Genomic DNA, 14,708 nt, shown 5'->3' on the forward strand with positions numbered 1-14,708 from the left:
TTTGTTTTGGAATTTCGCACAAAGCTACTCAAGGACTATCTGTGTTAGCCGTCCCTAATTTAGCAGTGTAAGACTAGATGGAAGGCAGCTAGTCATCACCACCCACCGCCAACTCTTGGGCTACTCTTTTAACAACGAATAGTGGGATTGACCGTACATTATAACGCCCCGACGGGTGGGAGGGCGAGCATGTTTAGCGCGACGCGGGCGTGAACCCGCGACGCTCGGATTACGAGTCGCACGCCTTAACGCGTTTGGCCATGCCGGGCCTTTGTAATCAGAAAGAAATTTGTGCGTAAATAAGTTAGCAAAATCTATTTGAAAATTCGATAAGCTAATAACACGAACCTGCAATGTTTTTTTTTGTTTGAAATGTTTGCATGTTCCACAGTAATTTCTCTGTAGTAAATCAGAAAATGATTTTCATTTTTCTCCTTCACGTTTCAGGTTTTTTTCACAAAACGTCATATGTATTTTTACATAAGTGAAATATTTTCATTGAAATAGGATCACATTTTATTAAGCTTAAAGAATTGACAACCACTGCTATAGATTTCTCTCTATAGAGGTTTTGCGTGTGACGTGACTCTTGACCTAGTTACTGCTGACCGCCATGATGGGTGGCACGCTCGGCGTGTTTATATTCCAACACAAAGGTGATTCATAGTCAAAAGTGCGCGATGGTACACTCGTGTTGTGCATTTAATTGTTCAAATCGACATGGACAGGTGGAAAATGTGTCATACTACAGATTTCCTAAAGATCCCGACCGAAGAAGACGATGGATTGCAGCTGTCAATAGGAAAAACTGGACACCCACAGAGTACACCAGACTTTGTAGTAAACATTTTGTGTCAGGTATGTATAATTTATCTATAGCCAGGCTGAACAAATTGAAACTTACATGCATGATATATGTATAGCAGAACACACTGCAGCACCAGTCAAAGAAATTTTTTGCACACTTTTCTTTTACTTTTAAATAACTGAATAGTAAATTTACTGAAGGAACAATATCATTCATGATGAATAGGTTATATAGCCATTTGTACATTAAGACAAAATGTTAATATCTCTTAAAGGACCAATTCAAGTGATTCATCAGAAAACCACAACTGGCACAAGATTAAAAAGTGTGCAAATAATTACTTTGTTGGCTGTACATTCAGTTGTTAAACAATGTTCAGTATATTCAGTTATATATATATATATTCAGTTAAAAGTGTACAGTGTATCTGATATATATATAAATATTATCTGATGATGCCTGTAGATTTATATCTTAACTAAGTTATTGTACTCTGTTTCAGGGACGAAGAGTGATGATCCCCTATCACCTGACTATGTACCTTCCATATTTCATTTTACACGTTCTCCCCTGAAAAGAAGGAAAGCTGCTGAATTGTGTAAATATGAAAACAGGAAAGAAGTGACCTAAAGGAGAAAAGAGACATGAAGCTGCTGCTGGGCTGCTTGACCTTGCTTTCAAGGCTTTTGTAACCTTTTAGACTTTCATTTGTATTGGTGGAAGTCCTGTTTATCAAATATATATAAATGTCACCATATGTAATATTTGGCAGATCTACTCTGGCAACAGTCTGACTCTGAGCAACGTTGTCTTGGCTGGATATTACTGGCGTAAATACACGTGGCGGGAGCATATACGGGTCTCCTACACCCAGTTCCTTCACTTTTTCCTCATACATGGCCTTTTCAGCACCTGTCAGGTGTGCTACAAGTGATGAAAAGCCAGCGGCAGCCATTTACATGTGAATAGTACTGAATACAGCAGTTGTTAACTCGTTCAGTCATGCGGAACACTTGCCACCACGTTGTGGTCACGTGACACTAATAGGTTCACGCAAAACCTCTATACTAATCACGATGTAAAAGTCTTATCGATTGTTCTAGAAACACATCACTAGTATATAAACGGTTAACTGACCACATGGAGTGTCATTTATGGGTGGTGTTTGTTTGTGCGTCACTTTGAATTTTTTTTTCTTTTAATAATATTTTTTTGTCTCTATGGCAAAAAGACGTGTTATAAATGGCTCAAACATTCTTTTTCATTTTCGGCAAATTTGTTGTAAATTTGTTCTAAGTAAGAGTGTTTTTTTTCTTCGGGATTGGAAAAAAAATACTTACGTGATAAAAAAATGAATATTTTATGCAAAATCTGCGAAGCTGAACTTTAGAAGTCCCGTCTTTAAAACCAAAACAACTTTAATGAAATTTAAGGACCTGTGTTATCAGAATCTTCCGATCAAAGCAAGCTATTCACTTATTTTGTCAATACTAAACATTACTCAACATAATTCAGCAGTTTGGTACCCTATCTGTTATCAATACTTTCGCGCCTAATTTTATATAGTTCGAAAATTCGAGCAAAGTCACGTAGCTTAGGATGTCTCATGTATATAAAAAATAAATAAGAAATTGGAAATTTTAAAACTTACAAATAAGAATCGTAAAAAGTAAGGGAACAAGGTTGCAGATATTACAAATCCCTATTTTCACTTCACCAGTTTTCTAAAAATTCTAGGTACCATCGTGGTTTTTTTGTATCATACGTAGTTTTCAGGATATACATATACATAGTTGCAAGAGTCTGTTAAGATAACTTGTTTATTTAGCATACTTAATGCACACATAATATTGATAACATAGCCAATACAAAAACTGATAGCACAGTATTACACGTATTTGTCGAACAGTGGAATATCTTATATAAACATACAAGATGTTCCTAAAAAGACGCTATAATTTTAATTCATTATATTTACTAGACTTTCTTCCTTCTTACCTTCATGGCTCACTGTTTGTTTGTTTGTTTTTGAATTTCGCTCAAAGCTACACGAGGGCTATCTGCGCTAGTCGTCCCTAATTTAGCTGTGTAAGAATATAGGCAAGGCAATTAGACATCACCGCCAACGCTTCGGCTACTCTTTAACCACAAGGTAGTGGTATTGACCGTATCATTATAACGCCCCAAGGCTGAAATGGCGAGCATGTTTAGTGCGACGTGGATTCGAATCCGCGACTCTAGAATGACGAGTCGAACGACTTAACCCACCTGACTATGCCAGACCTCATGTTTCACTCTTCACTGTAAAATAAAATCTAGTCACGAAGTAAGTTTCTTTTTAGTTTGCTTTTAATATAAACAATAAAACCTAATTTTATCCCTATTTGTCTCAGTAAGTTTCTTTTTAGTTTGCTTTTAATATAAACAATAAAACCTAATTTTATCCCTATTTGTCTCAGTAAGTTTCTTTTTAGTTTGCTTTTAATATAAACAATAAAATCTAATTTTATTTTAGTGTAATAATACAATCCAATAAACTTTTATATAAACAAAACTAAATATTTGTTTTCTGGGAATCTACATGTTATACAAAATTTGGAATTAGATTATTAGAATAAGATTCATAGAAACAATAAGCTTTGTAAAAGATAGAAAAATTAGTTGGCCAATGATTTTATCACGCTGTTTACTACGCAGCTCATTACTTAAAGCCTTATATGTCCTCAAATTAAAGTAATGATTTTTCTGTCTTACTTCTCTCAGAAATGTTTGTTTTTACCCATTTATTCTAGCAATAAATCAGAGACGACTATCACACAGATTCTTTAGCTGTGACATATATGTATTATAGGTAAGATAAACATTATAATGAAGTTCTAGGTTTACCTCAGTTTTTTTTCAGTTTTAAGTAGGATTTATTAACTTCTATATATAATGTTTTTCCTCATTCCACTGATGAGATTAACAACAGCGACAAACATTTTAACAAGTTTTCATAAGTTGGGTAAATGAATCGTCATCAATACTAAGGAAGGAAGAGTCTAGATTAATATTCTTTATTTCAAACATGTAATATCCATTTATTTTCAAGTGAAATGCCAGTTTTCCCGATAAAAGTGTTTAGATTCGAATTGTGGAAGAAATGATATTTGATATTATTTTTTAAATGCGCAAAGAGTAAGTATACATATAATCAATATTCTGAAACTTTTGCTTTATAAAAAATCTCTTAAATAAAAATATGTAAACACAGCAACTAGTCTTTCAGCTAAATTATATATACATAAATGTTTCAGTTAGAAGTTATTCTCTTTTCATTATTGAATTCATAGAAAATAATCTTTTGATCTGGTTTACGAAAAGTCAATATTGATTTAAAGTTATTTTGCAGTCATTGTTATTCTTTTAATGATCTTTCAGAGTTTTCATACAAAACTTCATATTAATTAGAACAATATCAGTTTGTTCTAAATTCACATATACCATGACTTACACTCATCTGTGTTTTTTCAATCTCTTATTTTTACATTTTGTGCAAGTAATACGCTGCATGATTATTCTAATAATATATACAATAATAATTATAGTCTGAAGAAGTAAGTATACGCGAGAGCAAACTGTTGTGATTTGGAAATAATACAGTAATTGACCACTCAGTTGGGATTCCACTTTCATTAATCATGTTTTTCTAGGATTTAATGCTTAACTATAAGAACAGTTAATGTCATTTTGTAGTCACATGTTTTTGTGTTGTTTAACAACGAGTGAAATATCAGAGCATAAACTTTAGAAAACAAACAATTCCAAATACGGTTTATTAGGTATTTTGACATATACATAACAGCAATTTTCTATACATGAAGCCGTGTTTATGTCCGTAAACCAATTCACTTCAAAAACATAGCCAATATCAGTGAGATTTCAGGATCTGTCTTTCCTCTTCTCCAAAAAGCATTCGAAAATATTCCAGAGTGGTTCATTTGTATTCAGGCCTGGAATGATAAATTATATACTGTACGGTATGATGTATTATTACCATTTTGAGAGACATAAAATAACTATTTAGTTCTTCATCTATTCAAGGAAGGCGCCATTTTCTTACTGTTAATAGTAACATAAGATACTTACTGGTAAGTGGACCTACTCTAAATCATCTGGATGGGCTCACAGCGTGATAATATTCCTATTGTTCTCCATACTCATATACGGTTCTCTAGGTTGTTTTCAAGCATAAACACAAATTGTGAAACAAATAACGAGGGAAATAATTCATTGCTTCACACAATGATTTCTGATTGTACTTTTTCCCAAGTTGGACTCTTAGAGATTACTAGAGCAGACACCTTATAGTCACTGCTATTGTGCGCAACATTTGGGCTACAACTTCTTTCTTTAAGTACAGATGGATGTCCATTTTGTAGTCCAGAAAATAATTTGAAGTTGTAATCCATGAGTTCAAATTATTTTTTCAACTACAAACTGGAAATGTAGTTTAAAACAAGGTTCAAAGTTTTGATGCACATGGAATAATTGATAATTATGTTGTTAATGTTGTTGTTTAAGTTAGCGCGACAAGACCACTTCATTTTCCTTATCACATTACTCACAGCAGATGTTTGAGACCTTTATAGTAATAATGCTACTCTTAGTAATCATTCTTTCCTAGAGTTTTGTCAGCCTCTTTTATTGTAGCATTTTTACTTCAACTACAGGTCTTTAGTAGCGCCTGACCTTTCTTAACTCTATGCAATTATGGGAATAACATGTAAATTCGGCAGGGAACAATCTTTAGTAGCTATCCAAATACATATGGTACTTAAGTTTGTAGGATGATAACTTAAGACAACAACAACAAAATTAAATATATATTTCCCCATTCTTAATGCTAATTTTTAGATTATTCTAATTAATTAAAACATTCTAAAAGTGTGTTAAGTTTCATGACATGCATTTTGATTGGAAAACTAAGTATTTTTTTATTTTTATTTGCAAACGTAAAATCACGTTTAAAAAAATGAAACATTGAGAAGGGCGTCTGAGTAAATTTGACAAACCACTGAAAATACAACTTTTGAAAGTTATTTCTAAATTCTATTGCGTCCTTTTTCCGCTGAAAACTCGAACAGGGTCAATCAAATATGGGAATATTTGAAACTATCTCCACTTTCTTTATTGTTAATACTGGCGAACAGCTTATCACACAAATCATTGTATTCATGTAAGATGAAATTACTACTTATGAGTCAAAAAACGCTAGCAACTAACTTTGAGGAACATTCTACAGGTTTTTTACCAGGCTTAGATTTTAGATACTATAAATATGATGTGTAACCGTATTTCTGCTTTAATTACTGCAAAGATCCATTAAAATTAAGGTTAATATTGTATCCTTTGTTTCGTGTTTGTTAATTTAATAATATGCCATTTTTCTTCAAGTGAGTCTTTATTTACTTATTGGCAGGTTGTGTATAGTTTAACATAAAGAATAAGATTGTTCTTATAGCAATGACTATAAAACGTTAAAGAAATAAATAAATGAAATGATTCAGACACATACTGAATATTAAATAACAAATAGATCAGAGTTATATTTCATTCATTTTAACTTACTAAGAAGAACACTTAAAAAAATAAACATAACTATACATTAGGTCATCCCTTAAGTAATGTCCGATTTTAGGTTCAAAAAAAGAGAAAGGATTTCAAACGCTTTTAATGTTATTTAATCAATAATGTATGTTCCATTATTATTAATTACTTCCTACTAACAATTCACAAGCTTCTGAATGCCACTTTTATGAAATACTTTTGGTTTAAAGGAAAAAAAATTTAGAGAGGGTAGTTTGATATTTTCATGTGTTCCAAGCTTTTCTACATCAAGACAGTTCTGCAAACTTCGGAGTAGATGATAATCAGATGGGGCAAGGTATAGAGAATAAAGAGGATGTGGGAGTTTTTCCCAGTCTAGCTATTCAATCTTTGCAGATGCGATCCTTGCTGTATGGGGCCGTGCATTTTCCTGATGTAACGTAATACCTTTACAATTGATCAAAGCAGGCCTCTTTTCTTTCATGCAATGTAATCGTTACATTGAGTGGCAGCAACTCAAAGTAGATCACACCAATAATATCCCACCAAACGCTTAACAAGAATTTTCTAAGGCGGATTTCCATTTTGGGCTGTGCTTTAGCCAGTTTACCTGCACTGAGCCATTGTCTGCGACGCTTAACATTTTTATAATATATTCGTTTTTCATCGCCAGTCATTAACATGTCTATAAAGGGTGTGTTACGTTAGCGTGCAGAGAAGTGCAAATGTCCACTCTTGCTCTAAGGTTGGCTTCTGTCAAATCATGGGGGGACCTATTTTCCAAGTTTTGACACCTTTTCAAGCTGTTGCAGAAGACGTTGAACTGTTAAATGGGTTGAATTAAGCTTTTGGGCTAGTTCTTCAGCTGTTACAGCATAATCTTCATCAAGTGCAGCCAGCAGCAAGTCATCATTAAACTCAACAGGAAGACCTGAATGTGACGCATCACTAAGTTGTAATTACCTGATCTGAACTTCTGAAACCACCTTCGATATTTTCTTTCATAGAGAGGCTCCGCATCATAAACACCTTGAATGTTTCGTGTAGTTTCTGCTACACTATTGCCTTTTTTAAACTCGTGTTCTCCACAGAAATATCAATCTTCGTAAGAGTTTATTTGATTAATGACCTGAAAAAAGTGGAGTTGAATTAGTTTCTTTTATTTGTCTGAACATTTTAATACACGTTTTACTACATATTTTATTCACTAAAGCCTTCTACAAAGATAGAAATGATAATGCACTTTCTGTATTAAATTTTCGGATATTACTTATGGGATGACCTGATATATCACTTTAATGAATTTAACGATACAAATAATTGTGATGGTATTTCAAACGGTATCAAAATGTCTAAGTCATTTAAAGTCATTACGGTTGAATAACAGACTATACAACTAAATAAACAAAACTCTAACATTCTACCATTAAATTAGGCCTGCTTTATTTATTTTCTTTATTTTTCCAAGCAACACTGTAGCAGTAAATATGGTGAAACTCGTCTGTTGCAGCGGAAGTGGCGAATCAGAAAAATAGATCAGTCCTCTACTCATTTTTTCTTTATCTAAACTTCACTTCTTGACGAAGAAACGTAATTTAAAATAAATTAAAATACCACAGTATATGAGGTTCTAGTTATATTGGAAGTATTCTAAAAATTACTATAAACTAAAACAATTATTAGACTGTCTGAGCAATAATATAAGCTGTGTGCATATTCTTGACCAATGGAACACTGACACTACTGTAAGGAAAGTGATAAACAAAAAAAAACTGAAGTAGCTTCACCAAATATGGTATACATTATCGAATTTACTTCATATTTATTAACTACTATTCATGTTTATTGTTCACTTAATAAATCATCGATATGGAGAACCTTATATGATACATACTACAAAACTTTCATCTCGTTAGAGACCAACCTCTTCATTCAGATTATGTAGACTTTACAAAATGTATTCTGAAACTATACATATAACTTGTTCTTCTTTGGAGATTATGAAGAAACTGAACTGGAACAACCAAGAGACAACCGCAGATGCACAAATAATATCTAAATGAAGTGTCAAAGAACAAAGTCAACAAACTTATCGACCTTTAAGTTGTCATATTAAAATTTGACCTCATAAAACAAATCATATAGGGAATACGATATGATTTGATAATATGGGTCGAAACGTTGTAATTATTAAAATCAGAGCTTGGCTACTGTACAAGCTGTTTTTATTGTAATTTTGAATTAAATATTCAACTCATTAGATTTTCACTAAACACTAAATTTTAAGATAACCTGCCAGATGCTACAACGCAACTAATTAAAGATAATGAAAAAAAGAGGGACAGTGACAATACGGAAATGAAATATAGTGAGAGAGCACTTTTTTTTTTATTATTACTGTATAAAATTACAAAAGAGTATTAGTTTGTAATTAAGCACAAAGCTACACAATGAGCTATATTTGCTCTGCCCACCAGGAGTGTCAAAACTCAGTTTCTAGCAAGGTACACAAGGAGTGGAAAATTTTCAAAATTTCATATTAAAAGGTATTTAACGCTCTTTAAATTAAAATATTATTATTATTTTCTACCCGTCCATAACCAGATGGAAGAAAGTTAGTCAACGCCACTTTCCGCCAAATTTTGGGTTACTTTTTTAAGTTGAATAGTGTGATTTCATTGTCTCTTTTATAGCACACTCACTGCCCTGAAATTTAAAAAGCAATGTTTTTTTACAGTAATGGGATGCAAACTCTGAAACATCAGGACCAGCAAAACCAAGTGATTAGGGTGCTTGACTCGCAATCGAAAGGTCGCAGGTTCCACCAGACATGCTCGTCTTTTTTCGTGAGGGCGTTATAATGTGAAGTTCAATTCCAATATTCATTAGGCAAAAGAATAGTCCAAGAGTTGGCGATAGGTGGTAATGACTAGGTGCCTTTCCTTTTGTCTTTTACTGCTAAATGAGGGACGGATAGCACAAATATTCAAACAAACGAATAAACCGAAAGCTCAACATCAGGCAGTAGTAGCCACTCAGCCTTATTTTATTAAGGAGTGATGGAATAATGAAAAACATTTACGATATCTCTTGCATTTATTAAATTGTTTGGTGAAAGTAAGTAATGTTCATAAAACAAATCGTACTGATAATAACAACTGTATGTTTGCAAGCATCTCTGTCTGAAATCTTTTGCATATTTTTGTTCTGGGCAATCACTACAGGAATAATCTTAAGCGAAAGATTATATAAGGTAAAGACTGTGCAGGTTAAAGAATTGCTTTAGACGATAATAAGTTGACAATGCCAAAAAAGAATTTCTTAAAGAAACCAACAATTAAAACTCAACACAGATAAATTCAAAAAGCATCAGTAAAGTAAGAATTTGAATTATTCATGTCTTACCTGTACTCACTTCTTCCCTATTTCTTTACTCTTGTCTTCTATTTTTCCACTTTACAAGTTATTTTAGAATTTTTCTGCACATCACTAAACGCTTTAACTAGTTATTTAAAGAGAATAATTCAACCTATATTTGTGCTTTATCTCAAACGTTATATTTCTTTCCAACCCTATGTACATGTACATAGCTGTGTACATAGCTTCCACAGGTTATCGACCTTTTAGTGAACTTCAAAGGTGTAACCTGTGATTATAAACACAAGTATAATTACTAAAATGAATTGTCTGTGTAAATAAGAGCAAATCATTCAGTCATTACCTCAGGATGATTTTAATTACACGTTACATCTTTGTAGCAAGTTAGTAACTATTTACTTAGCTTCAATCAGATAGTCATCTTTCAATTTGTGCAGTTTTCCGCTTAGAATATAAAATTTATTATAACCATCCAAGCGATCACTACTTAATACAAACCTTCGTCAAAAACTACAAGAAACAACAACATAAAATGGATTTACAAAAACTACTTCTAAAACTTCTGACTATTGTCGTTGACTGTGGAAATTTTGTTTTCAGATCATATAGACCTTACCCACAAAATTCTTTGAAACTATAGACATAATTTGTATTCTTAACATAGCTGGTATGGGTATTAAAATAAAATACAGAACAACATTTCGACCTTCTTAGGTCATCTTCAAAGTATCAACATAACTTGATCTCATTTGAAATTTATGAAGAAATTACTCTGGAACAGCCAAGTAGCGACCGAAGGTGCATGAATAACATGTAAAGTAACTTCCAAATGTCAAAGCTAACTAAATAATCTTAACATTACAAAAAAATTCGATTTCATAAACGGAATTATTTATGATATAAGATATGAGCTACTTCTGCAGTGTATCTTTTCTTAATTTAAAGACATACTTAAAATTAATCCAGAGCTTGTATAAAACTGTTACTATGTTGATTTTAAAGTCTCCTAATTAGATCTCATTGAATTTAGTCTGTCTTATATCACCGAGTCTCATTGAGATTGATAAACATTAGACACCTAAGCTTGTAGTATTACATTTTCGAAATATGACGCGAAAATTTTTAAAATAGTTTTAGAAATTTTATATAATTTACCTACCTGAAAGTTGTGAACTTAAACTTACAAAATTATGACAGTGACATTTTCTTCGTTGGCATTTACTTATTTTCTAATAAATTTTGTTTGAGAATGATTTCTAAATGTCCTGAAAAATTTTACTTAGGGTTAATAGAATGGCATAACTCAATTCGAAGAATTTGTACTCAAAAGTGCAGATTCGGATTCATTATAGGCAATGAATAGTCTTTATTTGTAATATATAGTAATGAGAAGTTACGAATTATTATATACAAGTATGAAATGAATGAGTGAACAACAGTGAAATGTGAGATTCAGCTTTAATATGTGACATACTCAAATTCGAAAGCCGGATGCTGGGATATGGTGAGAGCTAAAGTAAGAATGACTAACGTAAAGTTCGCAGTATGAAGACTGATAGATGTAGCAGTTGCACAGTCAGACAAATAAGTATTTTTCTATAGAGTTTGGCTGCTTCAACTAAAGCAATCACCGTGATAAAGGCCAAATACTGAGACATCCAAGATGGCAGAGTACTGACGTTTGATTATAAATTATAGAAAAGGACATACGATGGGTTGATCGTTTTAGGGATTTTCTAAACCTTCCAAGTCTACAGGTCACCTTCTGTTTTGTTTGACCTTGAAGATACACTCTAAAACGCAACGTAAACATAAATAATATATTTGTCGCAGAAGTAAAAATATTCATATGAAATTGCTCCCCAGTGGCACAGCGGTATGTTCTCGAATTCATAAAGTGAGAAACTTAGCTTTGGTACCCGTGGTGGGCAGAGCACAGATAACCCATTGTGTAACTTTATACTTAATTGCAAATAAATCATTAATATGAAACCAGAAAAAAGTAAAATAACCTAGAAACTACTAATTGCTTGTTATATTACTAAAAAACTGTGAGAAAATCGTAACAGTGTAATTTTGTTATTTGTTCATTCTCATCTGGAGGAGAAAAAGCATCACTGTGGATTGGATCTGTAGAGTGACTGGTAAAATTCCAAACAAAGGTAACCTTACCAACTGTAAGAACTGACGTGTAATCACACTGCCTACAGTTCTGGAGAATTTTAACCGACTGAAGAAAGAAGTGGATAGAATATTTAGAGAAGAAGAAGCTTGATTCTGCAGTGGTCGAACTTTATCCGTTCTTTGATAACTTATTGAACAAAGCATTGAATATGAGCAGCCTCTAGCAACCAACTTTATCGATTTTAAGAAAGCTTTTCAAAATTTCATCTTCAATAATTTTGGAAAATAGTAAGAACATGTGGCATACTTGATAAACATATAATATCTTCGAAACACTGTTCAAACAATCTTCCACCAAAAACAGAATTTGACATTGTTACTGGAGTGCGATTGCGTACATTTTTCTTTCTTCTTCTTGTCGACTTCTTTACTATAACAACAATAGTTGGGTCTGAATATATCATTCCGTGGCGACAATAACAACTGCTCTCAAATCTTGATTTCGATAACTACTGATCTTGCAAGTAAAGTTAGGGAAAGTTGATCTGACGGGAAATAGCAAGAAGACCAAGATTGTGTGTATTAGACAGCATCAGAGCCGCATCATAACAATTAAACAACAAAATATAGGAAGCATTTTCCTATTTAAATTCATCGACAACAACTTCTCTGGGAAAAAAGATTTTGAAAATGAGATCAACACCAACCTGAGAAGTGCGATAGAAGTGTTCATTTGATCTACTTACAACATCCATGGAATTATGAAACTACTTTTTTATAGTACTGTAGTCTTACCACATTCATGCATGCTTATGAGACGTGTAAAAAGATAATAAAATTGGCCCTCAAACTTAACGTTCTAGATACCTTTACATAGACTGCCTTAACAGGTCTTATGAAGAAGCAGTCATATCGACATGCCAAGACAAATCTGGAATGGATAAGAATAGCCGCACAAAGAAGAACTGGTATAGCATCATTAAAGAAGTCTTATGATAAATGAATATGAATTGGAGAAAGATCAAAGAAGCCTAGTTTCACATAAAAAATGGAGATGTGTGATCGCCCTACGTTTCAACAGAAATAGAGGAGCTAACTCACTAAATTACATAAACATGGAGTTTCCAGTCACTAAAAATACTTACTAAAATGATTTGATATTTTGTTTTAAATGCCTCCACACACCTAACTAGTTGATAAATGAGCTTTTATTTTTGTCCTCTACAAAAAAGTAAAAAATGGAAAGTTGTTTCTTTTTTTTTGCATGCGCGTAAAAGAAACTAACAAGTAAAATCGTTACGAAAGGATAAACCATTTCCAACCTTGAGTTATAATTAACTAAGTAAACAACAAATAGTGGTAAAATGTATTAAGGGAATTAATTATACTTATTGATTAAGGAAAATTAATTATACTTTTGTGTCTGTCCTTTCTTGAAATCACGCAAGGAAATTTAGATTAATTATGTCGAGCAAACAGTGAGGTTGATTTAATTATTTAACAATATATTTCTATGGCTTCGGTTGTTGCATTTTAGTGCAATTAGTGATGTGTATATGTACTGAAATATACTTGTTTCTTTTCAAGTATTTAACAAGTTTGATTAATCAATAGCTGGAAGTAGTTATACAATAATATATATATCATTATGTTCGTAAGTATTACAGAAACCATTGTGGTATATAAGCTACTGCCTTTATTTAGCAATTAACCTCTTCTAGCGTCATAGTTGACCATCCAGTAACATTTTGAAAAGTATTTAAAGAATCCGATAAGAAATTATTTCCTGTGAGCATGGCTGGTACTCCATACCTATTAACAGCTTTTCTCGCGAACCTAGTCTTCCTTCTCTGGTTTTTAAGTATTCAGTATTGGATAATCAAAACTCAATGACCAGGACAAATTGCTATCATTGTAGCTTCACTTAGAGATATACATTATGCCAGTTGATATATACAGAAAGCAATGTACCTTTAAGATCTGGATGATCTTAATATTAATATGACTCACATATTGCTTAAAAATATAAAAACATGATATTTTACTGAAAGTACAAAAGTGTTATGTGTAGCAACTCATGTATTATATTTTCAATAATTCTGTCGAATGACATGTAGTTTTACATTTACCAGAAATTATTTGACAATGTGTATCGATAACCAGCTTCTTAATGTGACAACGGTACATGTGAAGGCTTATGACGTTAAAAATCGTGTTGGGCGCAACATATATATGTTTATAGTTTACTTTGTCACTACAAATATAATAACCACAACTCCGTGTTCACCCACTCTCTAGATACCTTCGGTGTGGACAAAAATAATTTATTGTATACCTTTATACTTAACTATGAACCACAACTTTCCGAGTTCACTCACTCTCACTCGGTAAACTAACATATTCTTTAATTGATAGTAATGTTTCAATATTAAACTTTAGGCTCGTATGCGCATGATTTAATTATTTTGTTATCTATTGCATCTTAATTCAACTAAAAGTATAATTAAAAACTTTAATTTACTCCACAATGATCACTTTTCTAGAATTAATATTGAATTTCCACCAAGTGCAATACCTACAATCAAATTCTTTCAAGGCATATCCTTGACAAAGCATCAGAATTCCAATGGTTCCGTCCAGTAAAATAAATTATAGTTGGGTCTAGCATGGCCTTGTGGTTAGGGAATTCGAACAGTTATTAATGGTTCTGCGTTTTGAAGTTTTTATTTTGAAACTCAGACTCGAGGAATTAAGAGACGAGAAGGAGATACTGAATAAAATTATTGTAATATATAGATATCGTAAAGTA

The 14,708-nt window shown here is 32.4% G+C and overlaps 1 protein-coding gene across 1 annotated transcript; it reads left to right on the forward strand.

Moving 5' to 3' along the window:
• Positions 1–596: 596 nt before the first annotated feature.
• LOC143222336 (THAP domain-containing protein 2-like) lies at positions 597–3,989 on the forward strand. Its single transcript, XM_076448753.1, has 2 exons — positions 597–858; positions 1,311–3,989. The coding sequence occupies exons 1-2, from the start codon at positions 681–683 to the stop codon at positions 1,436–1,438; spliced, it is 306 nt and encodes a 101-aa protein (XP_076304868.1). The 5' UTR covers positions 597–680; the 3' UTR covers positions 1,439–3,989.
• Positions 3,990–14,708: the final 10,719 nt, after the last annotated feature.

This window comes from Tachypleus tridentatus, chromosome 8 (assembly GCF_004210375.1).
Source record: "Tachypleus tridentatus isolate NWPU-2018 chromosome 8, ASM421037v1, whole genome shotgun sequence".
NCBI classification, from domain to species: domain Eukaryota; kingdom Metazoa; phylum Arthropoda; class Merostomata; order Xiphosura; family Limulidae; genus Tachypleus; species Tachypleus tridentatus.

Coding starts and splice junctions, on each gene's coding strand:
- LOC143222336 (XM_076448753.1), top strand. CDS start 681: ATGGTACACTCGTGTTGTGCATTTAATTGTTCAAATCGACATGGACAG. Junction 859..1,310: donor TAGTAAACATTTTGTGTCAG/GTATGTATAATT, acceptor ACTCTGTTTCAG/GGACGAAGAGTGATGATCCC.